At 38.4% G+C, this 27,188-nt stretch overlaps 2 protein-coding genes across 5 annotated transcripts in view; both read left to right on the top strand.

The window, feature by feature from the left end:
• The first annotated feature begins 78 nt into the window (after positions 1 to 78).
• nln (neurolysin (metallopeptidase M3 family)) lies at positions 79 to 15,517 on the top strand. Of its 3 annotated transcripts, none has more exons than XR_010901251.1 (13): positions 79 to 146; positions 735 to 988; positions 1,066 to 1,214; positions 3,839 to 3,943; positions 5,037 to 5,139; positions 5,590 to 5,750; positions 5,929 to 6,064; positions 9,200 to 9,566; positions 10,433 to 10,634; positions 10,765 to 10,951; positions 13,221 to 13,360; positions 14,402 to 14,538; positions 15,165 to 15,302. XR_010901251.1 is itself a non-coding variant. In XM_067433487.1 (13 exons), exons 1-13 carry the CDS (start codon positions 103 to 105, stop codon positions 15,318 to 15,320), a joined length of 2,130 nt encoding a protein of 709 aa, XP_067289588.1. In that variant the 5' UTR covers positions 79 to 102; the 3' UTR covers positions 15,321 to 15,517. The 3 variants fall into 3 exon arrangements, 2 of the variants coding, with proteins under 2 accessions (XP_067289588.1, XP_067289589.1); XM_067433487.1 differs by having other exon boundaries at positions 13,221 to 13,349; positions 15,165 to 15,517; XM_067433488.1 differs by having other exon boundaries at positions 90 to 241; positions 13,221 to 13,349; positions 15,165 to 15,517.
• Positions 15,518 to 18,094: 2,577 nt separating this feature from the next.
• erbin (erbb2 interacting protein) overlaps positions 18,095 to 27,188 on the top strand; it is an 89,307-nt gene continuing 80,213 nt past the window's right edge. Inside the window, exon 1 of one of the 2 annotated variants that reach the window (XM_067434228.1) lies at positions 18,095 to 18,504. The gene's annotated coding sequence lies outside the window, so the exon portion shown is untranslated. The remainder of the gene's footprint in view (positions 18,505 to 27,188) is intronic. The other variant, XM_067434229.1, reaches the window with a different exon arrangement.

Raw genomic sequence — 27,188 nt, 5'->3', positions numbered from 1 at the left:
TGACTAGCTCGTTCTGCGCCCAACGTCTACCTTCTAGCCAATCAGAATACCCTACCGGGTGAACGTCGGTTTACGTAATTAATATTCAAACGCCAAACCTTCATGATCGTAATAGTAGTATTGGTTTGTTACAGTCGAGTGAGACGGTAGGAGTTGCATCCTATTTCTGCACGTTGCATGTGTGAAATTATAGGCATGCCATGTTTATCTTCGGAATTTCCGTGGCCCGAGCGGTAAGAAGGTAACGTTATTGTGAATTTTGTTACAGTTACAGTTTTCCTGTATGTTGTTTGACTGATTGACTACCATTAACCAAACGCTTGAATTTGACTAAGCTCAAATAGACTATACATGCTCGGACTTTCCTTGCAAAGCTTTAGTATTGGAGGATATCTGGTTTTAGTCAGGTTATCTCATTGGCTTCTCTCGGATCTAGGCAATGCAACTGGCATATGTGAAGTAGTATAAGTGTATCACAAGCAGATCGTGTTCGCATTCCCTATTTTGACAGACATGTGAAAGTGTCCATCGTTAGTACGGAAAACATTCACAGCATGCGACCCTACGCAACACAGTTTCTCTTCTGTCTGTATTAAGTACAGTAATGTGTAGATTTTCTTTTTCTAAAGTTACAAGAAGCTGCATACAAATGCCCACGCATTGCATGCAGGCTTATATTTGCACAGTGGTCACTGGAAAGTAATGATCCTGGCTTTCTCTTTAATATAATGCAGAGTCCTTATATCCAGCTCAAAACTTAAGATGACACTTCAAAATGGATCAGTCATATCCGCCCCCAGCTGCCCCAGCACAGCTGACAAGAACAACCTGCGATGGGATCTGACCCCAGAAGAGATCCGACATCGGACACAGAGACTGATCCAGCAGATAAAGCAAGCCTATGACTCAGTGGGGTCCGTGGACATTGGGAAGGTGTGCTTTGAGAATACCCTGCAAGTTATTGCGGATACAAAAGCAGATTATGCCGGTGAGTGGCAAATTATAAGAATTTTCATATGTTTTATTTACTAAAATTCATATTCACTTTTCCGTACTCCGTTTCAGCTTCACGTCATATGTTGGACTTCCCCCAGTATGTCTCTCCATGTAAAGAGGTCAGATTGGCGAGCACAGAGGCTGATAAATGCCTGTCTGATTTCGATGTGGAAGTGAGCATGAGGGCGGATGTGTTTCAGAGACTTTTAGTCCTACAGGTACCACACTACAATGTGATGTTGTACTCTGATAATTCTAGTGTAAAGTCATTCTGAACAATTTTGCTGATTCTTTTATTCTATACATATACATTCTATTTAATTTTTATCAAAGGGATAGTTCACCCAAAAGTGAAAATTCTGTTGTCATTTACTACATCATTTAAAGAAGATATTTTTAAAGGTGCAATAGGTGATCTGGGAAATTCTAACTTTAGCCTGCTATCATTGAAAGCATACAATCCCACCGCTCAAAGTCACGACTCCTTCAAAACACATTAACGCGCACAGACTAGAAGCAAGACGACCAGCGACAACGTTATTGGATTACATCATGTATGTGTCATTCACCCGGTGAGAGTGAGGGGAGAAACAGAAGTATTTGCTTGCACACACAAGTATGTGATTGTGAAATTACTCCAGTTCAGAAGTTGGCAGGTTTACATAAAGGAAAGTATGCACTGTATTTTAGCTTTATTCATATGAGATTTCAGGGTATAGCTGCAACACTGTCAAATCTCACTGCATTCTCTGCATAGGGCAAAGTCAGCTGTACATAGACCTGTACTGTCAAACCTAAATGTAGATACTTGCGCCTTGAGTCGGTTCAGAAGGAAAGTTAGTTTTGTTGCTGTTTGCCTGCCATCCTCGCTCATGTGCGCTGATGACGTATGATGTGAACAGGCTGCACAGTGGTATGCAAACACACGTTGACTGACAGGGAACACATGGTATCATTCGGACCGAATACAATGTTTAAACAAACATTTTATGGTCCTACGCCTACCACAGAGGTATATATTTATAAAAAATAAATTTAGACCGCTTAACATATTGCCAGAAGGATATGAGGAGACTTTCAACCAGCATAAGAAAAAAAATCCTATTTCCAAAAAAAAAGCACCTTTAAAGGGTCTGTTCACCCAAAAATGAAAATTATTTAATTAATTCCTCACCCTCATATCGTTGGACACCCGTAGACCTTCGTTCATCTTCAGAACACAAATGAAGATATTTTTGTTGAAAGCTGATGGCTGAGAAAGGCTTCAGAAAGGCCTCCATTGGCATTCAGTACATTCACACTGACCCATTCACAAGACCCATAAAGGCACTAAAGATGTTGATACAAAGTCCATCTCACTACAGTTCACTACAGCTGTACAATCATTTTACAATGCGACGAAAATGGTTATTGTGCGTACAAAAATCTAAATAACGACTTTATCCACCAAAGTATTCATGTGAACTCAACGCATGTGCAAGAATATGATGCAGATCCACCGTTCGAATACATGACCCAGAAGAGGAGGAGCGCAATAACAATAACTTGGTGGATAAAGTCATTATTTTGATCTATTTATTTTTTTGCGCACAAAATCTATTCTCGTCGCTTCATAAAATTATTGTACAGCCACTGTAGTGAGATGGACGTTGAATCGACATTTTTTTTTATATACAGGGTTGGAACAACTTGAGGGTGAGTAAATGATGCCTAGCTTCAGTGGGCAACCAGTCTTGGGCTACAGGGTGATATGTCTTTGGTATCCAATCATTATTAATAAAACTGAAGGTGAAATACCTGGCTGTCCTACTGTTTCCGCTGTGATTCTGATGTGCATCTGATGAACACTTAATTATCCCATGCGGTCACGGCAGTGGATTTAATGACTGTGAAACGACGCAACGGATGCTGTTGGTCAAATGACGTGATGACATGGCAAATGTAGAAAGTCCAAATTTCATTCACACACAGCATAAAGAATCTACCTTTTTAACAGTATGCAATTTCAGCTGCAGTTTAGGTTTAAAATTTAAGGGATCACTGTTTTGGTGTAAGATACTTTCAACAGAGAGACATAAAACTTGCTAATTTCATCAGAATATCTTCGTTTGCATTTCAAAGATGAAACAAAGTCTTATGGCTTTGTAACAAATGGATTAGTAGTTATCTTTTTGTAATAAGTTCATTTAAGGCTGTATATTTTAAATGTTAAACCTTATTAATTAATATCGTTACCACCTGCTTCTTAGTTTATTGGTCAGTTTTCCTGAATGAATGAATGAATGAATATGTGTTTGTTTTATGATTGGAGGTAATCAATATGACCTCTGTCATCACTCATCAATGGAGAACTTTATTTCTGGGTACTAAAAAGACATCTGGCAAGTTGGCAACCAGGTCCAGTTTCATAGGGGTGACCCATAAAATGAGGCATTTGGCAGTGTTGGCAGAGCTCATTGAGGCTTTGTCCAAAACATTTTTATATTGTGGATTTTTCAAATTAAAATGATTGTTTAAGTGGAAATCACCTGTTGGAGTGAGCAGGAAACTATGTTGCACTATTCTACTCAAGTAATACTCATTTGATGAGGCTGTCCTGTCTCCAGGGCATTTACTGCCTTTTTAATTGAGCTGTAATAAAGTGATCCCGCTATTTCTTCTGAAAGCCAGTATGGAGTCCTCACTGTCCTCATTATGACCCTGTGGAAGGAACGTAGGAACGCATGTGGCGCTAGTATGGTGTCGGGCCCATGACAGTTTGGCTTGGTGTCAGAACCGCACGCAAACATAACTTCAGGCATTCACAGTACGTGTCTCAGCATTTCCCTCTTTATCTTTACAGGAAAAACAATCCAGTGGTTTACTGCCTGAGTCGGAGAGATTCCTGGGACGACTGATAAAATTAGGGAAACGGAATGGATTGCACTTGTCTAAGGATATACAAGACGTAGGTTTGGTTTAGTTCACATATAATCTTGATTCTTCTTAGTAGAGTGTCTCTATTACGATTGCTCATACTTTGCATTATTTACTTATTAGTGAGTTGAACAAACCCATAAAGCTGAAAAATGCCCACTAGAGCATCTGCCTCTAAAATCCTAGAAATTCTGTCACAGGCAAATACCGCTTTTATTTTGTTTAGAAAACAGCTTCTATTCTAGCTATTATTGCAAATAGATGCACAAAATAAATGCATGGTAATAAATAGTATTTTTAAATAATTCTGATAAATATTAATAAATGTCAAATTATGAATATATTTTTTTGAACAGAAAAATTATAATTAAAGTTATACAAATTGTAAATCTAATATTATTTAAATAAACATTAAACATTATAATATTAAAATGATAAATGTACATATAAATTAATACAATTAAAATAATAATACTTAGCATTAAAAAAAACTTCAATGTGTCAAAAAGGATATTTTTTTAAAATAATTCTCATAAATATAAAAAAAAATCATTTTAAATAATGCATAAAAGTTATGTTTATACATATAAAATTATTGTTTTAAGTGAAAAATTTGCATATAAAATGAGTGCTGTCAATCGATTAGAAAAAACATAATTGCATTTTTTTTGTAATCGCATTTAAAAAATATTTTTATATTATAATAATTTCAGTTACCCTTCAAATTAATGTAGAAACTACTTACAGACAGTACATTTTAAAATAAATATTTGTTTGTATTGTTTTTAAATAATTTGCAATGGCATCTTTTTATGAATGAAGGCCAGACTTTATGAAATATATATTTTTTTACATTAATGATAGACATTCAACATTACAGTATAATTCAAAGCTATCAATTTCAACATTTATTTGCGTTAATGCGCTAACTTTGACAGCACTAATAAAAATATTAAAATTATAAATGTAAATATGAATACATTTCAATTAATAAAATACATGTATTACTTTGTGTTAGTGCCAGTGAAAATCATGAACAATCTTCAACTGTTGAGCACTGGGAAGTGTAAAAAATTAGTTATTGTTTACTTTTAATTGGTCTTTTGATGTCTTTTTTTTCTTAGGAAATTAGGTCAATCTCTAAGAAAATAAGTGAACTCTCCATAGATTTCAACCAAAATTTGAATGAAGAGAATACAGTGCTGTTGTTCTCACAAGAAGAGCTCGGTAAGCATGCTTATCTGTAGTTTAACAGCTGTTTTAAGGGGCTTTCGCACTGGAGGAACGTTTTCACAGTTCCTATAACTATTGACGGAGGTCCCCGCTTTTTGCCGTGCTTGCACCACAGTAACTGGGAATGATTTTGGTTATAGAAATCCCTGTTGAAGGGACTTTAGAGTAGGGTCTAACCCAGCATAAGTATAACTACCAGTTACTTAAGAGTATGTTGAAAAGCAGTGTAAACACACAGTTTACATATACATACTACAAGGGCGAACTCTAGGAACATGGAAAACAGCGATCAATAGAAAAGGAAAACAGGCCTTAGGGGAGCATTAAGATTTCGGGGGACCGTCCTGGGGCTAGTTCCTGTAACTGAATTCATATAACTACCCTGTGCAAAAGCCCCCTTAGGGAATTTATCTTGGACACAATTTTCCTCCTTCCTTTCTCTAGTGGGTCTTGCAGAAAGCTACGTGAACGGTCTGGAGAAAACAGAAGATGGTCGGTATATAGTCACCCTTGCATATCCCCACTACTTCCCCCTGATGAAAAGATGTCATGTTTCCGAAACCAGGAGGAAGATGGAGATGGCCTTTCACAGCAGGTGCAAAGATGTAGGTTGAACTCGTACGTCCTTTAATGAGACTTTGAAGGATCAGCACAACTGGAAAGAATAAATTGTTGTTTTAGTCTGGGAATTTAAACAGTTTTCCAGCCCTGGCAAGTCATGGAAATGAATCCTAAAAGTCATGTCCTAGTTATGCACTATTAACGTTTTCTCATTGTTTACAGGTGAATACTGCTATTCTTGAACAGCTGATTGAGTTGCGGGCAAGGCTAGCCAAACTACTGGGCTTCAGCAGTCATGCCAATTACATGCTGGAAATGACAATGGCCAAAAATTCAGAGAACGTGGCACGGTTTCTTGGTATGTTTTCTTGTCCTTTTGTCTATCTGTGAAAGATCAGCACCTACATTGAGGCACGCACAGGTTAAGTCTGGAGGGACAGGCATTTTGGTGACCCTTGTTCTCATGTTCAGTTGTTAAAGTGACATGACAGTTTCATTATGTTGTCGTCTGTCTGTGGTGTAGCATAGACTCCTCTTGTAGCTTTTTGATTATAAATATGAAAATAAACCAGTTGCACTTTATTTCTAAAATCTACCAAAATATTAATTTGAATTAATTCAGGGAATTTTGAGTAATAATTCTGGTATCACATTTTTAGTGTCCTGTTTCACATACATAGTAATTACTATAGTACTTGTATAAAATGTATATACTAGTACTAATGTATATATTAGCAATAAATATTATAATTATACAACTAACCCTAAAACAAACCTTAATTCTAACCCTAACACTATAGTAAATACATGTAGTTAAATAACATTACTCAGTTCTTAAATGTATAATTACACTGTAACACAGACACCTTAAAATAAAGTAAAACCTAACGGTTTACTAGCCTGATGTAGTCATACTCAATTCTAGTCAGAATATGAGTCTGAAACTGCTCCATATGGCTGTAATTATGAGGCGTGTTTCAACCGAACCAGGAAAGACCTCAATTGGATAGACCTACAGCCAATCAGAGCAACGAAGCGATGCATTGTCAAATGTCAACAGAGCTCAACTGCACTGTTTGCCAAGTCCGCATTTTTTTCCGCGGGTTGTTTTCTATGTCCGCGGGTTGAAGCGACTATTATGTGATATATAGACCCATGAGTGCAAATTTTAGCAGGCAACCTTGCCAACATAACACACATTTTACCCCCCAAATGCCATTTTTTCCCCCGGAGAACCCTCCGAGAAGCTATTGTTAAGAGCTAGTAGTTGGCGGGTTTTGTTGTAAAAACTTGGCAACCCTGTCTGCACGCACGCTGGAATAAAAAATCTTAGCCGGTGTTGTAAAAAAATAAAAGAATTTATTGATACACAGAGTACTTACCCAACATGATCATCATCTTTGAGAGAAATTATGAAGGTGAATGAATATACAAACAAGCTCTTCGTTTAGGCTTCGAGTAAATATAATCCAAGCCCCTTTGATGACGTGCATGATTACGTTACTGTTTATCATCTGTCGGTCATCGTCTAAAGCCGGCCCTGATGATTTCATTGGTCCGAACAGTTCCTGTTCGGAGATAATTACTCCTCTATGGAGCGATGCCAGACCGAACTGCCCGACCTCAAAATTTTGTGGGCGGTGCTAAGTTCGGCTGGCATCCAGGCTAACGGTTTACTATTTAAAATTTATTCCTGTGATCAAAGCTAAATTTTAAGCATTATTACCCCAGTCTTCAGTGTCACATGATCCTTCAGAAATCATTCTGATATGCTGATTTATGCTCAAGAAACATTTCTTATTATCAATGTTGAAAACATCTGTGCTTCTTCATCTTTTTAGTGGAAACTGTGATACCATTTTTTCAGGATTTTTTTGATGAAAAGAAAGTGGTCAAACATTATGACCATTCACAACAAGTGAAGTAAATCATGTTAATTATGTGCATGTGTAAAGATCTGGGCTTTCGTCGGTTTTCATAGTAAACTTGTGGAGTGTGGCCAAAATGGCTGTGGCATCTTTCAGCAGGACAATGTATCCTGTCACCCAGTACACTACACATACACTGATCAGGCATAACATTATTACCACCTTCCTAATATTGTGTTGGTCTCCTTTTGCTGTCAAAACAGCTCTGACCCGTCAAGGCATGGACTAGACACTAGACCCCGGAACGTGTGCTGTGGTATCTGGCACCAAGATGTTAGAAGCAGATCCTTTAAGTCCTGTAAGTTGCAAGGTGGGGCCTCCATGGATCGGACTTGTTTGTTCAGCACATCAGGATTGTGCATGAACTAAGTTACACAAGTCAACACCCCAAACTCGTTGTTGTGCTCCTCAAACCATTCCTGAACCATTTTTGCTTTGTGGCAGGGCGCATTATCCTGCTGAAAAAGGCCACAGCCACCAGGGAATACCGTTTACATGAAAGGGTGTTCATGGTCTGCAACAATGCTTGGGTAAGGTGTTACTTGTCAAAGTAACATCCACATGGAAGGCTGGACCCAAGGTTTCCCAGCAGAACATCGCTCAAAACATCACACTGCCTCAGACCAGGCCACCTTCTTCCATTGCTCCGATACTTAGATACTTACCATTGCAGACCAGGAACACCTCACCAGAGTTGGAGTTTTGGAGATGCTCTGACCCAGTCATCTAGTCATCACAATTTGGCCCTTATCAAACTCGCTCAAATTCTTGCCCATTTTATCTGCTTCTAACACATCAACTTTGAGGACAAAATGTTCACTTGCTGCCTAATATATCCCACCCACTAACAGGTGCTGTGATGAAGAGATAGTTAGTGTTATTCAATATTGTCATAATGTTATGCCAGATCGGTGTAGTTCCAGGTGTCACCCTGGCCTCCAGATACCCCAGATCTCAATCCGATCATGCATCTGTATAGACTGGGTAAACCCAGCCTTATCTGCCGGCGATTTGATTTTGCCGGCCAACTCAGTCTGGAAACCCGTACGTTTATTTCTACTGCTTCTGTTACACTTTTGCGGGAACCAATCACAGACTGGCTCACCCACCTGTCACGCTATTGGTGGTAACATGATGACAGATCGGCCGTTGCCTGATGATCACGGCTCTTGTGGTCTGATTGGTTGAAGGACTATACAGTTGCGTACAGAGTTATTCAAATAATGCCAGTTGATTACGCCCCTTGTGCAGTAGAAAATACAGAGCAGACTCACCAGACCAATGTTCAATCTTAAATTGAGCTTGGTCTGGTGATAGCCAGACAAGCATCTGTGTTCTGGTACAAAAATCTCATCCGTGGTCACTTCACCCAGTGTGCAGGACTTAAAGGGTCTGCTGCTAATGTTTTTGTGCCAGATACCACAGGGCACCTTCAGGAGTGTCATAAAGCATTGCTTTGGCGGGTCAAAACTGTTTTGGCAAGTGCTCATAGTGTTTTACTTTGAACAGTTTTCCATCTGTCTAAATGACAGTTATATAACCAAAATGTTTTTGGTGCTCAATAGATGAGTTGTATAAGAGGTTGAGACCAGTGGGCGAGCAGGAGCGGCATTACCTGCTGTCACTCAAACATACTGACTGTGAGAGGCGGGGCTTGGCCTTTGATGGACAGCTGCATGCGTGGGACATGCCCTACTACATGAACCAGGTGGAACAAGTCAAGTTTGCCGTGGATAAGGACAAACTGATCGAGTACTTCCCTCTGGAGGTGGTGACAGAGGGCCTGCTGAATATATATCAGGATCTGTTGGGTCTGACGTTCCAGCAGGTCAAGAATGCCCACGTGTGGCATGATAGCGTCACGCTGTACTCGGTACAGGACTCTGTGACTGGAGATGAAATTGGACAGTTTTACTTGGACTTACATCCCAGGTAAACCATTCTAGATATTCACTAAGAGTTTTTTTTTGTGCTGAAATGGCCAGCATATGTTACATTTTGGATTTGTCTTTCCTTGGACTGAAAATGTCCTTGGTCAACAAGCTTCAGTAAAAGAATGTTTCTAATGAGACCATAGTAACTAATGTTAACAAATGAGACCTTGTTGTAAAGCGTTACCAAAAAATTTACTTAGATTTCTTAAAAAGTTTAAAATCCAATAATCAGAATTTTAGCTCTTAAAATGTCAATTTAGACAGGTCTTAACTTAATGAATTATTAACTTAATAAAAACACGTTAGTGCTTAAAGTGCTGAAAACTGGCCACTTCAAAGGTCATTTCGGATTATGGTTTATTAAGGATTATAAAGGGTACAACTGATGGACACTCTGGAAGGTGGCATAGGGATGAGTTCTTCAGAATGGAAACTACATTTCCAAATACAAATTTGGAACATGGGTGAACAAAGCCATAGAATATTTTTTCATTTTAGCCCATCAATTTCAAGGTTACGCACAGTTCTGTGTAGTCATGTTCATGTTGAATGTGAATAGATTCGATTTTGGACAAGAAAGGTGTCTTAAAAATCATTTTAATAGTCTTGAAAAGTCTTACATTTAGCCTGCAGAAACCCTGCATAAATAATAGGAAAACATTTCACTGAAACCAGTCTGGAAATGCATGCTGATCTAAACTAAACATGGTTTGTTAACTTAAGCCACTCCAGTGCAGTTCTCAGCATGAAGATGAAATCTGATGAATACTTCATGTCCATATCTAAGGAACTGGCTTATTGGCCATGGATGTAATGGCCTGAAATAGTTTTGTACCAGATTTATTGGTCTGTTTTAATCTTCAGGGAGGGTAAGTATGGCCATGCTGCATGCTTTGGGCTCCAGCCAGGATGTCTTGGGCCCGATGGGAATCGTAGGATGCCTGTGGCAGCCATGGTGGCCAACTTCACAAAACCCACAAGCAACTGGCCTTCCTTACTGCAGCACCATGAGGTGGAGACCTTCTTCCATGAGTTCGGACACGTTATGCATGAGCTCTGCTCCCGGGTACGTCAGTATTCCTAAACATAAAGAGGGTCCAAAAGTCTGAGACCACACGGAATTAAAATCTCAAATCGATAAGAAATATTACTGGCGGTACCAAATGTGTTTTTCTGTGTCAACTTGCACGTTCCAGACCCGCTATGCAGAGTTCAGTGGGACGCAGGTGGAGACTGATTTTGTGGAGGTGCCGTCTCAAATGCTGGAGAACTGGGTTTGGGAGAAAGAGCCTCTCAGGAAGATGTCCCGCCACTACAAAGATGGCAGCCCGATCCCAGACGCTCTGCTGGATAAACTCATTGCATCTAGAGTGGCCAACACAGGTCAGATCTGACCCCACATTCACTACATTTATATAATCAACATCTGTATGTTGAATTTATTTTGCAGGAACATTATTCAGAGGGACGTAACATAATATAGGCCTAAAAAATATAAACATAAAATTCTATTTTTCATAAAGTAAATTAAGCCTATTTTAGGAACATTATTTTATTTTTTCATTTGTAGTATTTTCATAATTTATTTATATAACAAATTACTACCTTTTTGTAATTAAATAATGGAAATTTGGGGAGAAATTTGCCACTAAAATGTCTCCAATATTGTAGTGGTCTTAAAATTAGTTTTTAAGTTTATTATTAAATTAGGTTTTAGTTTACTTAAAAATATGTTTCTGTTGATTTTGGAGTGAAACATTGGTGTTATTCTGAACACTGTTTTAAAAAACAAAGTACCGATTAAAGATCAATACTATTGTGTCTCAGTTATTTGCCATATTATAAAATATCTCTAAATCCTGTCCACGGGACTAGTCTGCTCTGATTGGCCAGACAGCACTCTCTGTTGTGATTGGTTTACTGTGTTTCGGTAACTAAACACTATTACCATAACTGAACTTCAGCTTCGTCCAGAGTCTTCCTAAAGCTCAGCAATTGTAAACACTGTAAAGAGAGTAACGATGACGTTTATTAACCCATATCAATCCGAGTGCAAGTCTGTTGATGAAACATTGGAAGAACTAGTTATTCAACCTGAACCTCAATCACAAGAATGACTTAAGGGGGACATTTCTCAGCGATATGCTACTCATTTTGAGGTACGTTTGAGATGTTGCAACTGTAATTCCTCATCATCAGCATTAACAAATGTCCATCAACAAACAAAGTGTATATTTCTAAATTTATTGCGGCGCACATGCAGGAACTGTATCAATAGCAGCGCATACAGCAGCTGAGCACTGATGTGAATGACTGATGTAACATTAAAGTTTGTAAATCAAATCTTGTTCCATCCTTTACTTAAAGGTCCCGTTCTTCACGATTCCATCTTTCAAACTTTAGTTAGTGTGTAATGTTGCTGTTAGAGCATAAATAATGCCTGTAAAATTATAAAGCTCAAAGTTCAATGCCAAGCGAGATATTTTATTTAACAGAAGTTCCCTTTCAAAGCCTACAGCGAACGGCCCGTTTGGACTACAGCAGGAAGTGCAGGGATGTAATGACGTCACTAGAACCGTTTGTTGACTAACCCTCCGCTCACAAGAACACGCAAAATAGGGGCCGTGGTCTTGTTGCTCTCTCACGTGGAGAAGAGCGCGCATTCAGCGCTTTCATCTCCCCGTTATGGTAAGAGGCGGAACCTTTCCGGGCAAAGTGCGCTAAGCTGCTGTCCAATCACAACACGGGAAGCGCTGGCCTAATCAGAACTTGTTACGTATTTCTGAAGGAGGGACTTCATTGAGTCCCTCCTTCAGAAATACGGAAATCATGAGGCCGTTTTAGGACAGAGGAAACAGCGCTGTACAGATAAGTAAATTGTGTGAAAAATACTGTTTTTTTACACGCGAAACATGAACTCATGTTATATTGCACACTGTAAATATAATCAAAGCTTGGAAAACACGCAAAGAACGGGAACTTTGAAAGTAGTAAGAACAACAGACAATCTGCATTAATAGACACAGCTTTAGGACATAGTGGCTGATTAGCAGATGTATTTCAGTAAGACCTTAATAATGCGAGTTAGCACAACACAACATAAAACACAAAACCGACGAACACCCGGTAGAAAATATATACATCAATAATTATTCATACTTACAGGTTGTGATTCTGAGGAGCAAGCTGGTCCAAATAATCTGGGTATCGACCCATCTTTCAAGAGCAAGCGTTTTGCGAATCCCACGTTGAACAAGATTTGAGAAGCAGTCGTCAGAAAAAAATGACGTTTGAGGGCTGGTCAACTTGTTTGCAGGCGGATGACATACAACATAGGCAGGCGTTATGCAAATGTCTTGTGATGTGTGAGTCATGCATTAGGATTCAAATACAAACGACTCGTATAGGTGATTCTTTCTTTTGGGAGACAACTGTATTTATTGTGCACTTTCAACTTTATAACTGTATAGTTTTTTTGTATTTACATTCTCAAACAGCTATATTACGCACTGCATGAAAGGGAATATTGGAAAAGCCATAAGAGGGGCACTTTACATATATTCTATACATATTTGTGGCAAAGGGGTGAACACAATAAAAATGGTTTTCAAATATATGTCAGTTTGTCATTTAAAACCGTCTCTGTCCGCAGGTCTGATGAATCTTAGGCAGATTGTTCTCAGTAAAGCTGACCAAACGCTCCACACTAAAGACAGAGCGGATACTGCAGCCGAGTTTGCCAAGCACAGCAAAGACATCCTGGGAATCCCAGCCACACCAGGTCATAAACACGTATGCCGGCAATGAGTCTCATCACGCTTATGACACCTAGTCTAATGAGTACATTAACACATCAACGACTGTTTAGTGTTAAGCAGCTTGGTGTGAACAGTCACTCATTTCACTTGCAGAAATCATTTGCATATTGGAATCTTAGAACAAGTGCCTTCCACTGGCCTGCTTTGTCTATTATTTTTCTACATAAAGTTGTGCTAAATGTGTTTTACTGTTGCGATTTTGGTTTCACGTCTTCTGCAGTGTCTTGCGCATGGCTAAAACATGGAGATGACCCTCTTGCCAGAGTCCAGTATCTTTAAAACTAACTGAGCTGGTTTAAATGGCTACTCAGCAAATGTCTCTAGACCCTTTTTTCTCTGTCTGGTGTCTCACGTTTTGTAAATGTAAAAAGTGTTATGTGTGAATGGCCACAGAAAGTGTTTTTTTTTTTTCAACAGACATGACAAAGCATTTAAGTATGCAGAAACGCATTCTCAACCCCACAAAGTCTTGGTCTTGTCTTGGACTAGGTTTAGGTGGTCTTGACTACAACGCTAGCAACCTCCTACAGCCCAGGGGCTGGGATTGTCATGATAGTGCCTTATACAGGACAGAACAATCTCTAATATTTATACAAAATTGTAGATTAGATGCCTCCGGGATACCTTGCAAGACTGCCAGTCATGTGTGTAATGATTGCAACTCAGTTTAAATGAGATTTATAATATTGGGTTGATTAAAATGGGAAGAAAAAACTAATATACATTTCAACGTTTGCAATTAACTCAGTAATATTAATGCAATAAATGATGTAGTAAACTACAATCAAATCTATGCATATATTGAATTGAAATTTGATTTAAAATCAATTCTCGATTTGAACCGTGACCTCAAGAATCGATTTGAATTGAATCGTAGGTACCAAACGATTCCCACCTCTAATGTATTTATTTGAAAGATATTATGATTTTATTGATTTTTTTTTTTTAAGCTAAAGACTTATGTATTAGCCTTTTATGTGTTAATGTCATATTTATTTCTACATGTTCTCTGCAGGCACAAACATGACGGCTAGTTTCAGTCATTTAGCCGGAGGATATGACGGTCAGTACTACAGCTACCTGTGGAGTGAAGTCTACTCCATGGACATCTTCTTCAGTCGCTTCAAAAAGGAAGGGATCTTGAATCCAAAGGTTTCAGTCTTGTTATTCTAGCTTTCTGTTGGTGAGACTGAATTAAGAAAACATGAGATTCCAGTTTAGATTCCCTTAATCATGGCAAAGCACATTTTAATAGAGATTGGTCATCAAGAACTGAGTCATAGTAGCAGTTAATAGTTACCACATGACTGATGTGCCAGCATTTCCACATTCATATTTCCATTTAGGGCATGCAGCAGACTGTTATCAAAAGTGACGCACATGTTAGTTCAGGATGTGAAACTGCTGTAGAGCAATTATCTGCTAAGAATAGATATTTTTTTATAATAATAGATACCTCAGGAATAGTATTAGATGAGTAAAATTGTTCATACAATTGTTGTGCAAATGAGTGCGTGTCATAGTCATAGTACTGTTAAAGGATGAGTCTGCATTAGATTTGCAGGAAGATTATTTGTATAGCTCTTTCACAATATGTGATGATTCAGCAGCTTTACAACAATTGTTTGTTTCATTGACACTATAAATATAAACAATATAAAATATCCAGTGTATAAATTACAACATCTGGTCATTAATGTAATCATATTTTATGATTATGTTTCAGCTTGCCATTTTATGATAACTGGATGTGTACGTTTGTGCGATTTGACATGCAGGTGGGCCGGGAATACAGGTGCGTGGTCCTGGAAGCAGGAGGTTCGGCGGATGGCATGGATATGCTTAAAACGTTTCTTGGTCGTGAACCATGCCAGGATGCGTTTTTTCAGTGTAAAGGACTCGCCCAAACGATTACAGAACCAAACTCTCATTGATATTGGACTGTGAACTACAGGAAAGGAACATTTTTTTTTTGAATATATATTTTTAAATATATAGAGATCCAATGACATATGCATCCTTAGTTTTCATTGTACTTATAGTGATATACAGAATAAAATGTATAAATGTAATTAAAGTGTTTCTTGCAAGTGTTTTGTTTCATTTGTAATCAAATACACATTTGAATAAATGTAGCTGTGTGCTTTTTATGCTTGAAAGCTAAAGTTAAGCCATTAAAGTGAAAGGACTGCAATGTGCATATGTATTTTCATGATGAATATTTTAATGTATTTGCAATATAAGCATCATAAGATTATGTAAATCTGTATGTAAATACATTAATAGGGTGCTGCATGAATGCTATTTTAAACCAGACATACACTGATCAGATATAACATGCACTAGACAATTGAAGGTGTGCTGTGGTATCTGGCACCAAGATATTAGCAGCAGGTCCTTTAAATCCTGTAAGTTGCGAAGTGGGGCCTCCATAGATCCTCGATTGGAATGAGGGCTGGGGAATTCGCAGGTCAAGTCAACACCTCAAACTCATTGTCGTGCTCCTCAAACCATTCCTGAACCATTTTTCCGCAACAAACTGTGATGCACTGTGTATTGACACCTTTCTATCAGAACCAGCATTAACCTCTTGAGCAATTTAAGCTACAGTAGCTCCTCTGTTTGATCGGACCACATTGGCCAGCCTTCACCCACGCGCTTCAAAGAGCATTGGCCGCCCATAACCCTGGCTGCATCCGAAACCTGGAAATTGCTGCCCCCGGAGGACACATTTCAAGGCAGGAAGGCATCAAGGGACGTCCGAAATCTATTGTTAGCTTCACTTCCTGTCTACTCCTGAGATACCTTAATCTGAATGAGTTATGAAAGCAGCATAGATGTATCCTTCACTGCCTTTGATATCCAACAATCCTGTGTTTTCCATTCTGTGACAGTTGAGCTGGGGGGGAAATATGGCGTCCGAAAGTTGCGTTTGAGGGTCAGTTTGTGTGTAAATGTATGGTTTACACACAGGTAAAAATAAAGTGCCACCAGTGTTGGAAAAATGAAAAAAGTGAAAAATACATTTTATATCTTTATTTCTACTGTTCCTTTAAATCCAGAAAAACGTAAATAACCTCAAATAACATTTCAAAAGGCTGAGCTGTGTTGAACTTAAAGACTGAACGAGCCGAAATAAAAACAGAACGCCACGAGCTGCACGATTTATTAAATTATATTTCCCTCAAATCGTCCATGTACATTATACATACTTATTTCACCTTGTGCTACAAGATAAACCCATCGTGCAGTTCTTCTGTCAGAAGTCGATTCAGAACTGAGCTCGCGCGTATGTGTGCGTCAGGTGTGAGATCTGAGACGCACGCGGAGCTGTGCGCGACCCCTTTAACTGTCAACGCAACCGTGGCAACATAGGAAAAAAAGGTTCTACTGAGCTGCCTGATATAACTATCACTAATGTGATTAGTTATTTATTTATTTTTAAAATCGCATTTGGCATTTTTTCATTACGTCAAAACGAGTTCTTTCATTACGTCAAAAGGCTTCGCGGTCCGGATGGATGCATCTCGCGATCCGGAGTCCGCCAGTTGGCGACCCCTGGAAGAGATTATTAAACTGTTACACTGTCTTAGAAGTCTGTTTGAAATTAGTTTAGTAAGGTGTCTCCACACTGCCTTACAAGCCATTGTCTGATAAGGCAGACAACATCGAGTCATGCAGCTGCCTGTTTTCGGACGCAGCACGAGCTGTCACCAGTTCACCGCACTCTTCTTGGACCTCTTTTGACACCACTGCGGACCAGGACCCCACAAGAGGATCCCACAAGAGTTGCAGTTTTGGAGATGCTCTGACCCAGTCATCTAGTCGTCACCAATAGTCCCTTGTCAAACTCGCTCAAATACGCTTATCCATTTTCCCTGCTTTGAGTACAAAATGTTCACTTGCTGCTTATATCCCAACCACTAACAGGTGCCGTGATGAATAGATAATCGGTCTTATTCACTTCACCTGTCGTAATGTATAACGGTCATTGTGTTATGCCTGAGTGAGTCAGTAATCGGTGTATGCCTCGTTTTACCCTCGTCATTTGTCATTGACGACTTAAAGTGACAATAACAACAGGTGAACGCTAGGGGGAGACAAACACCGTTAGTACCCTAAATGAGCCAGTTTTAGGTAATCCATTGAATAAAAAATATTTTATATATTCATTGTATTAAAATAAAATATGAACTAATGACTAAATACAAGTTTTCTGGTATATTTCTATTTTTCCAATTATTTTACGAGTTATGTAAGACATTTTTACAAATCAGCAAATTGGGAGAGAAAAATTCGTTACCGAACATTTTCCAATTAACTGAACTGTACCTCTATCAGCTGTTGTTCTGTATCGGGGTTCGACAGAGACCAACTGGACCTACCAGCTTTAGGATCAGCGCTGAGGAGCACGATTCATTTTAGTGAGTCGGTTCGCTTGAATTTTTTTTAAACAAAACACTGGTTTTCCATTCGATTCACTGATTCGTTAAATTGTCGCCTGCGGATTATAATATATTCAAGTGTTCGCGTTTGTAGTAACATAAATATTAAAATTTTACTGTGTTGAGCTATAACGATTACTAATCGCTCTGATTTTCCAGTCGAATTATTTAACAGAATCAGGTCGATCGAATCATTGAAGAGAACCGAATCAGAAGAATGATTCGCTGGCGAATCGAACATCATGCTTAGCACAACTGTAGTGCAGAGTGCAGAGACTATCCAGCGCTGCTTCACTGCTCCATCACCACTTCAATGACTGCTCCTCCGCGGCTCAATGTAAATCAATTATCCCGGCGACCCTTTTGGTCGCTCTTATCATTATAAGGACACTTTTTTTCTAATTCCATTGTCTCGTCGAGCCATTTTCTTCTGTATCAGCAAGAAAACTTCCAAGCAGCTGTGGGCAACTTTCCGTCGCGCGGTGAGGTGAAGAATGCATTAGCTCGCGTAGCTAGCAGCAGCTTTCTTCGGCTTTCCAGCATCAAGCGCTGTATTTCGCGGGGTTTGTAATGTTTTTCCGTGTCTCCAGTCGTGAACTAACCTTCATGGATTAGCTGAATGATTTGTATCCCTCGTAAATGAAAGGAAAATAACGGAAAGGTTCAGTTTAAGGTGAGTACAAGACATTTTATTTGTCCTTCAGCGTCTCGCCTCAGTGTTTTATGTCTTCCTCACTGTTAGCCAGATAATGCTAAGAACGGCGAGGGACGCTAATTTGTTTTCTATTTCCAACTGCGTGTGAAATCCAGTGGTTTTCTGTAGCATAACGTGATTCAGGCTTTGTTTTTGTTGTGTACATAGTTATACACCAGCGGGTTTTCACATTATAGCGAATTAAGTATCATGGATGTGACTAGACGTGAGTATGTTTACTAGGCTCTGGATTTAGGCAGTTATGCCACATGTAACAAAACATCACATTTTAATAAGCTTAATTTTTTCGAATGAACATTAAAGGGTGGTATTTTAGCAATATCGACACGTATGAGGTTTAAATGTTCAGGTGCAGTAACCATCTTTTCTCGTACACATCCTGGTTTCTATTCTGAAAAGACAGTCTGCTGCAATCTCTCATATTGTGTTTAATCAGTAATGTACCGTCAATGTATCATCACGCGGATAGATTAACGTTTCATGCCTTTGTTTCACAATCACTTCCTGCTCAGAACAGGTCCTGTAGGTAAAAGCAGGGTTTATGTTGATACCTGATGATTACTGTGTGCAGATCCTTTCACTAAGTGATCAGATTAGTTTGGCAGTGGTATTAAAGGCTTTGTGAGTGTAATGATCGAAATCAGCGAGTCGTGAGTCAGTCCTCCAGAAACTCGAGTTGTGTGTGTGTTCCGTAATCATCGCAAACGTCTGACAGTCTGGTCCGTGCTGTGGGTTTATTCTCATTTTAGGCCCCATTCAAACTCATGATAGAGGAATGAATGGGAGCACTACATCCTCTGTCATGGGATTGTGAGAAATGCAATCAGAATTGACCCAGAGGGAAATTAAATGTCATTACTTGGATATTTCTTTCATAGCTTTCATTTTTCAAGCTTCCTGGTAAAAAATATTTAGGAGAAATAGAAACAATTAGTCACTGTGAAATCGAAATCAACAGTTCTCATTTTTATACGGTATATCGCAGTATTTATTATACATTATTTATCCATCCACGACATCATAACAATAACATAATACAATTTTCAACTTAACAATTTTTTTAACTCGTGTCATTCTCTTTAATCAGAATCATTTCCCCTCCCTCTTACAGCATCTTGTTCTCTGATGACTCGTTCACTGGCATGAGGGCGGGGCAACCTGTCACTCACATGAGATCCACCAATAGCAAACCAAATTCCAAACCAATGGTTAACATCAAGTCCACCCTACGTTTGTTCTTGTTCGAGAAGCCATTTCACTCTGATATACCTGACATTATGGGAGAAAAGACTTTGAGACAGTAGTTGACAATCTGTGGCCATGTTTATTGTTGCACGATGACGTTTCTAAGCGAAATCTATTCATTTCAGTTGGAATTGGCATAAGGAATTTTACCTGGTAGACTTCCGTATGCAAATTTTCTGTTGAGTTCAAGTTTGTTGAACTTTAACATTCAAATTCACACCATTAACAAATAGCAAGCTTCTTGGTTGGGCAGTGACATCTTTATGGGCGGAGATTCATAACATGGCAACAAAGCACTCGTTTTGGAAGATGTTTTTTTTCTTTTCATTTTGCCGCGCAATTAACGCAGCATCAGTTTTTTTCTGTCATCCTTTGGCTAGCGTAACGTGATCACACACTTATTCATGCTTTTAAACCATTCAAGCGCGACAAGCCAAGAGAACACGCTGTCCCACAATGCCCGGAAAGACGCGAGACAGTATTGTGCGCACAGACTCTGTGCGTAGGTAGATATGACATTTAACAAGAGTTTGTGTGAGGATTGTATTAAAGGGTTAGTTCACCAAAAAATTAAATTGATGTCATTAATGACTCACCCTAATGTCGTTCCACACCCGTAAGACCTCTGTTCATCTTCGGAACACAGTTTAAGATATATTTAGCCTAAGAGCGTATCCAAGTGTATACGCACTATACTGTCCATGACCAGAAAGGGATAAAAACATCATCAAAGTAGTCCATATGTGACATCAGTTAGTTAATTAGAATCTCTTAAAGTATCAAATACATTTTGGTCCAAAAATAACAAAAACTATGACTTAATTCAGGATTGTCTTCTCTTCCTTGTTTGTGTTCAATTCTCAAATAAAGATTCAAACGGTTGTGAATCAGCGGATTGATTCATGATTCAGATCGCGTGCCAAACTGCTGAAATCACGTGACACTAACTATCTGAATCATGAATTGATTCAAAACCGTTATTTGAGGATGATGGTAATTTTCATTTTAAAGTGAACAACTTGTATACTGTCTTGAAATATACTTAAATATACTGTCTTTTTTTTACATAAATTTGAAAATTAACTGAAATTATCACAGTATAAAATATGTTAAAAAAACATATAACTTGTTTTTATTTGCGATTGAGAAAAACTTTTTTTTAATTAATTGACAGCACCAAAATGAGAAGCGGTGTGAATTGATGCCGCGAGTGTAGTCACGATTACCTCAGCTCTCATCACAAGAGCTCATCAGCTCATTTATCTGACTCCTGCAGTTAGTGCTCAGTGCTGTGATACTCGCGCGGTGACTCACTCATTATATTGAACAGACACGTTCAGTTTTTAAGTGTAGTGTCTTCTCCAACTCAGTCACATTAATCCAGTTGGTGGCTTTGGGAATGGCCTCACAGGGCAGCGAAGCATTCTGGGAATTGTAGTCTTTCATCCCCATGAGACAAAAATGCATTTTCTATCTTTTCTCAGTCTAGAAGACACCAAATTCAAAAATAATTTCACATTACTACTACATTAATGACCCAGTTTAAATACAGATTCATCTTCCCAGTGCTGAAGTACCCCTTTATTTTAATGTATTTCATATATATTTAAACTATATAATATAATAAATTTCCCTTTAAGGGACTTTTTTTAAAAAATGCTGATTTTCTGAAAAACATGGATCTTTTTAGTTTTTTATTCATGGAAGAATAATAAAAAAAGATATTTTTTTCCCCCTTACATTATTATTTCTAAATTCTACTCTATTTGGTTGAAAAAAGACAATAAAATACTTAACTAAAAAGTCTGTTAAAAAAATCTTGCAAAAGGTACCTTTCATTTAATGTCAGAAACAATTGAGATATATAAGAGAGAGAGCTCCTTTGTGGTTTTCAGTTCCTATGTGCCATTGCATTGATTATACCCAGGATATCAACAGGGTTCTCTGGTGATTGCTGTTGGTCTAGCGGATCGTTTTAGCAGGTGATAAGTGAAGCTAATAGGATAAGATGGCTTCAGGGAGATTATTGCCACTTGCTCAGCTCATCTCCCTTATGGCTAATCCCTATTTTCTGCATTCAGCAATAAACATATTGGAGCAGATCCGGCAAGTGTTAACTTTAATCAGGAAAGATTCTGCTCAGGGTTTGTCTGTAGGTTATACCAAATTGTTGTGAGCATTTCAATTAATGATGTCTCTTTGAATAAGTCACAAGGATTCAGTTATTTACCAGGCTGTTTTTTTTTCTTTCTTCAAAATGTGAGAAGCCCTGTGCTCTTTTATTATGGGTTGTGTTTAAAGCAATTTCATCTGCTGGATGCTTAGTCAGGGGTTCCAGTGCAGGTGTATTAGAAATGCAAACAGAAGAATTCTCTAGTCTAAATAAAGAGTAACAAATGTGCACCTCAGATGGAGATCTAACTTTATGGGAAACGTGTCTTGGGCTGTTTCACCAGTGTAAATGCAAATATCGGATATGGCTCGCTTTTAAAAGAGGATGTAAGCGGAAATGGTCACCAAAATCGGAATTGTGCATCAAGACCTGCAGTCTAAATGCAGCCTACAGGTACTCAAGATTAACATGAGACTGGAAGGAAATGTGTGTTATAATTTGTATTTTTTATTATAATTTGTTTATATTGTGCATGTGTGTTCAGTATTTTGCCTGCTTGGCATGAGTAATTCTAATGCCATTTCCCACAATGCATTGTCCTCCACATGACCTTCTGTTTGCAGTTTGACTAATGAACCAGAAGTGGTATCAGCTGTGATTTCTTTTTTCTTTTTCTTTTCTTTCTTCTGAGAACTTCTTGACTTTATTTTAGTTTGTGCGCATGAACATGCAATGTTGTGTTATGTGTCGACAACAACATACTACTCTTCAGTATGTTAATCGTTTCATAATGCGCATATTTTGTATATTGTGTAATGGCCAGTAAGCAGCGGCATGTGTGTATTTAATTCTGGACAGAGCCTGAACTAAAGTGCTTTTTCCTGTTTAAGTAACAATAATGTGCTTCTTCTGACGGACAAGAGCTTCTGTTGAAACAAGCCATTATAAAGCAGAACCTGAAATAATCTCTCTATTCAGAGTATTAGAAGGTGTGGATGTCTTTGTATCTCATTTATCTGACGTCCAAAACTGAACCTCAGAGGCATTGAATTTAGCCAGGCCATATCCAGCACACTGATTGCTTCACACTGATGAAACACTTGTTCATTTGAGTCATTCAATAAGTGTTCTCCCTGCAGCCATTTATGATGTTTATCAGTCTCAAATATTGTTCACTAACAAAAATGTATCATGGTCCAACTGTGTTTTTAATTGCTGTGGTGTGCATTTGGTGCGCATCATGGCACTTCATGGTATACTGTGCGCATCATGGCACAGTATACCTTTTGTTATTATTCACAACTAAGCAATTATTATAGATATGCATGCATTGTACGATTATAGTCTGAGAAATAATCACTGTTTCATGATTATTTTGCACTCATTAATTTTACACATGAACACTCTTTAAATTTTAAAGTGTTTTTCATTGCTGCCTTTTGAAACCAAAATAAAACAGTAACCAAATAATACATAATGTTTATTTGATTGAAATAGATATTTAAATTAAGTATTATCCTATAAAAAAGTAAATGTATAGTTTGTAAATGTAAACAGGGTGGGAAATTAGCACTCACCACCAGCCAATGGCGGGTACTTTTTCAAAGTGGCGAGTGACTTTGCTGTGTATACCAGCCACAGTGGCGGGTGAATTGTAAAACAAAAAAAATATTTTTACTGGTTACTCCTTAAAACATTCATTGTAACAGATTGGACAGCTTTTGTCAAAGAATGATGTTGCTAGTAACAATAATGCACCTTTGTCGAGTAACTCATTTCATGATTCTGACCGTTTCTGCCATTGAAATGATTGTGGAAAAATGTCCCAATCAACCCAAATTCACCCCATACTATGCTAATGTACTTTCTTTTAAATTTGAATTCTGTAAAAAGTGGCTGGTAAAAACTATAAATGGCTGGTAAAATTGGACATCCAACAGCCACTGTGGCTAGTGGCCAAAAAAGTGGCCAAAATTTCCCACCCTGAGTGTAAATGTATAGTTTGTTCAATTTAAATTCCATACACTGATGTCTATGACATAAAATAATGGCTGCTTTAAAAAAAACCTCACCTCTGAGGGCTCAGCTATAGACTCCCGACTTCCGGAGTTTCTTTGGTGGAAATAAAGCGTCGCTGTTTGGTAACTCTGCTATAGTAAATCAACCGTGTACAGTAATAGTAACATGTCTCTCATAAGCACTACACTTTAAAGGGATAGTTCACACAAAAATTAAAACCCCATCGGGCATCCGAGATGTAGGTGTGTTTGTTTCTTCAGTAGAACACAAATAAAGATTTTTAACTCCAACCATTGCTCGTATGATGCATGTCAATGGGGGTGTTTTCTATGAGAGTAAAAAACACACAGATATATGAATATTAAACCCTGTGGCTCCTGGCGACACATTGATGTCTTAAGACACGAAACGATCGGTTTGTGTGAGAAACCGAACAGTATTTTACATAATTGTTTTTACCTCAAATGCAACACTATGTACAAAAGCCGCAACCGCCTCATCACTTTGTGAGTGAGGTCAAAATGTACAAGATACGGCATATCTCAATGGAATACAAGCAGCAAAAGTGGTCTCTTGCGCGTATTAGGGCTGAATGATATATCGTTATTGTTATCTATATCTAGATATGAACTTTCAAGATATTACTATCGGAAAAAGCAAAGATAGACTCTCCGCGCTCGCCCTGCATACAACTCTGGCAGTCACAACCAACATCAGTTTTACGAGTGCCCTTTAATACACCGCTAAAGCCAGCGTGCTGCGTGCACTACCAGGCACGTGGAAACTATATTGAGGGGGGCGGCATTTCCATGGTGACCCGTCATTGCTTGTCACGTGACACACCGCAGCAGCAACAGTCTGAATGAATGATGATCTGCTTTTGTCATTTTTCCTTTTTTATTCAGAATATTCACAGATGTGTTAGCTATGGCATGAAATATCTGATATTCCAATTGTCAAATACATGCAGGTGGAAGTATATTGTTTAAACCCCTTAATAACAATCGCGTTGGTTGAGCTGTGTGCGCGATGGGCGCCACCGTGGAAGTTTGTGCTGCAGACGCAGTTCAGAGAATCAGATCTGTTGGATTTACAACCTCTATGTTTACAACACGTGAATTCATCCACTTCTCCTGAAATACTTAAAAGTAAGTGGCTGGTGAACTGGGAATAGAATAGAGTAAACATTGAAGTTACTTACACAATGTGTATCTGATATGAATAAAACGTGTCGAATTATAAAAAAAGTATGTCAGAAAGTGAACAGTGCGTCAGTTTACTGTCAGCAATATGCCGTGTCGTGCCGAGCTGTGTCCAGTGTAGACCGCAACACAGATTGTAAGGGCTTCTATTTGCTTTTGTCGCGTTGCGTCTTGTCGAGTCTTTTTCTATTAACAATGGAAAATAAAGCACTTGAGTCAACCTCATTCTCTTCAATCCGAACTGCACAATTAGAGATGTATTGTGTTCCACATAACCTGCCTTTTTCTCTTCAAAAATGTGTGCTTCTACAGAGAAAATATTTAGACTGATACATTCTATCTAGATGCGTGTCACTGTGGCCGTGCATTGTGTGTGTGTGTGTGTGTGTGTGTGTGTGTGTGTGTGTGTGTGTGTGTGTGTGTGTGTGAGAGAGAGAGACATAGATACAGTATGTGTCAGTGCTATGGAATGTTTCCATTAAAATCAGGAGAATGTGGGAGAGCGAATCTCTTCACTGAGGGTTTCTGCACATTTCCTCCCTTTCAGAGTCCCTCACAGCATCATATACTTCATTCCCGCACTTAGGGTCTTAAGGGTCTTAGGGTATAAATGACTCAGAACTGTCATATAAAATGAGTTGCCATCAGGCTGTTGGGTAAACATTTAATTTAGAACAAGAAATATTTTTTTCACCAAGAACTTATAATTGTTAACACTTTGGACATGGTTTCGGTTGTACCTTTATGATTGTGTTGAAGTATGACTTGATATACAGGTTTCAGAGAATGAAAATGAAAACCTGTCAATTTAGTTACTAAAAACAGGTGGTGGTTATTGTTGTAAATTTTTTGTATATTTTACATAAAGAAATTAAGCCTATTTTAATATTTGTAAGCAAATGTTTGGGGTATGTATGTCCCGTTTTCTTCGTAAAGGTTTGCTGAGATTTACCTATTAGCACTGGTGTTTTCAATTATGGGCTGCCAAGTATGATTGTCCTTGTTTGCCACCATAACAAAATGTATCAGGCTTATAGTTTCCTGTAAACACCCAGTTTATACTGTGCAGTGTTGGGCAAGCTACTTGGAAAATGTAGTGAGCTAAGCTACAGTTACTCTACATTAAATTAAGCTTCACTACACTGAAGCTACCCCCCCTGGGAAATGTAGCAAGCTAAGCTACAGCAACTTGACAAAAGTAGTTTTCTACATCTAAGCTACTTTTATTTATTTAGTTTTATATTGAACCCACTTCATTCATATCAATGCTATCTCAGTGATCAATAAAAGTCAAGCATATAGACATGCATACTTTTTCAGTTATTCAAAAACTGTCCAAAATCAATTTAGCAACAAAAACATGTGATCCATAATATTAACAAAACCAGGTATTGAGAGTGTGTGTGCCTATGTTCATCTGTATGTGTATGATATGCATATGCACCTGTGTGTTTGCATTTATGCTCAATTTAGACTTGGGCACTTTTGCAGGTCAAACTGAAAGTTAATTTACAACTCAACTTGTACAAAAAAAGTCAAGTACAGTAGTAATAATTATATACAAAATAATTAGGACCTGCTCCAAGCAGTACCTAGTCGATATCTTTGATATCTTTCGAATCAGCTTTGACTGCGATTCTGGAAAACTTGGAGTTAAGCTTTTCTCTGAGAAAAGAACAAAGAACGGCACTGAAGTCATTCTTAAAAAGGGAAGATGTGTTCTGAGTTTAGCCGACCGGATACGGTGAATGTTTGATCTATCAACAAGCTCTTTCACCTTCGTTGCTCTAGTTGGTGTACCGCTATCCTATCGCGTGCAGAGGGAGTTTGAAAGACAACCGTTTTTCCCGCCTCTCAGATTGAGCCCTGTCAATGGTGAGTTTCCAGACCAAACATCTTGATGTGGGTCTGGCTTGTCAGGCTACCTGTCCCCTTTAAATCTTCCAGAAAATGATGTAATTAATGTATCGTATCGTTGGCTGAATATCGTGATGTATATATCGTATCGTGAGTTGAATATCGTGTATCGTATCGGGAGATTATCGCTACAGCCCTACCTGACA

This window comes from Pseudorasbora parva, chromosome 23 (assembly GCF_024679245.1).
Source record: "Pseudorasbora parva isolate DD20220531a chromosome 23, ASM2467924v1, whole genome shotgun sequence".
Taxonomy (NCBI): domain Eukaryota; kingdom Metazoa; phylum Chordata; class Actinopteri; order Cypriniformes; family Gobionidae; genus Pseudorasbora; species Pseudorasbora parva.
Note: the sequence above shows the minus strand (reverse complement) of the source record. Positions and strands in the feature narration are given on the sequence as shown.

Bases quoted from the DNA above. Each gene is read 5' to 3' on its own strand.
- nln (XM_067433487.1), top strand. From the start codon at position 103: ATGATCGTAATAGTAGTATTGGTTTGTTACAGTCGAGTGAGACG. The intron at 989-1,065 runs GTGAGTGGCAAA...ACTCCGTTTCAG, and splicing joins TACAAAAGCAGATTATGCCG to CTTCACGTCATATGTTGGAC. The intron at 10,635-10,764 runs GTACGTCAGTAT...TGCACGTTCCAG, and splicing joins TGCATGAGCTCTGCTCCCGG to ACCCGCTATGCAGAGTTCAG.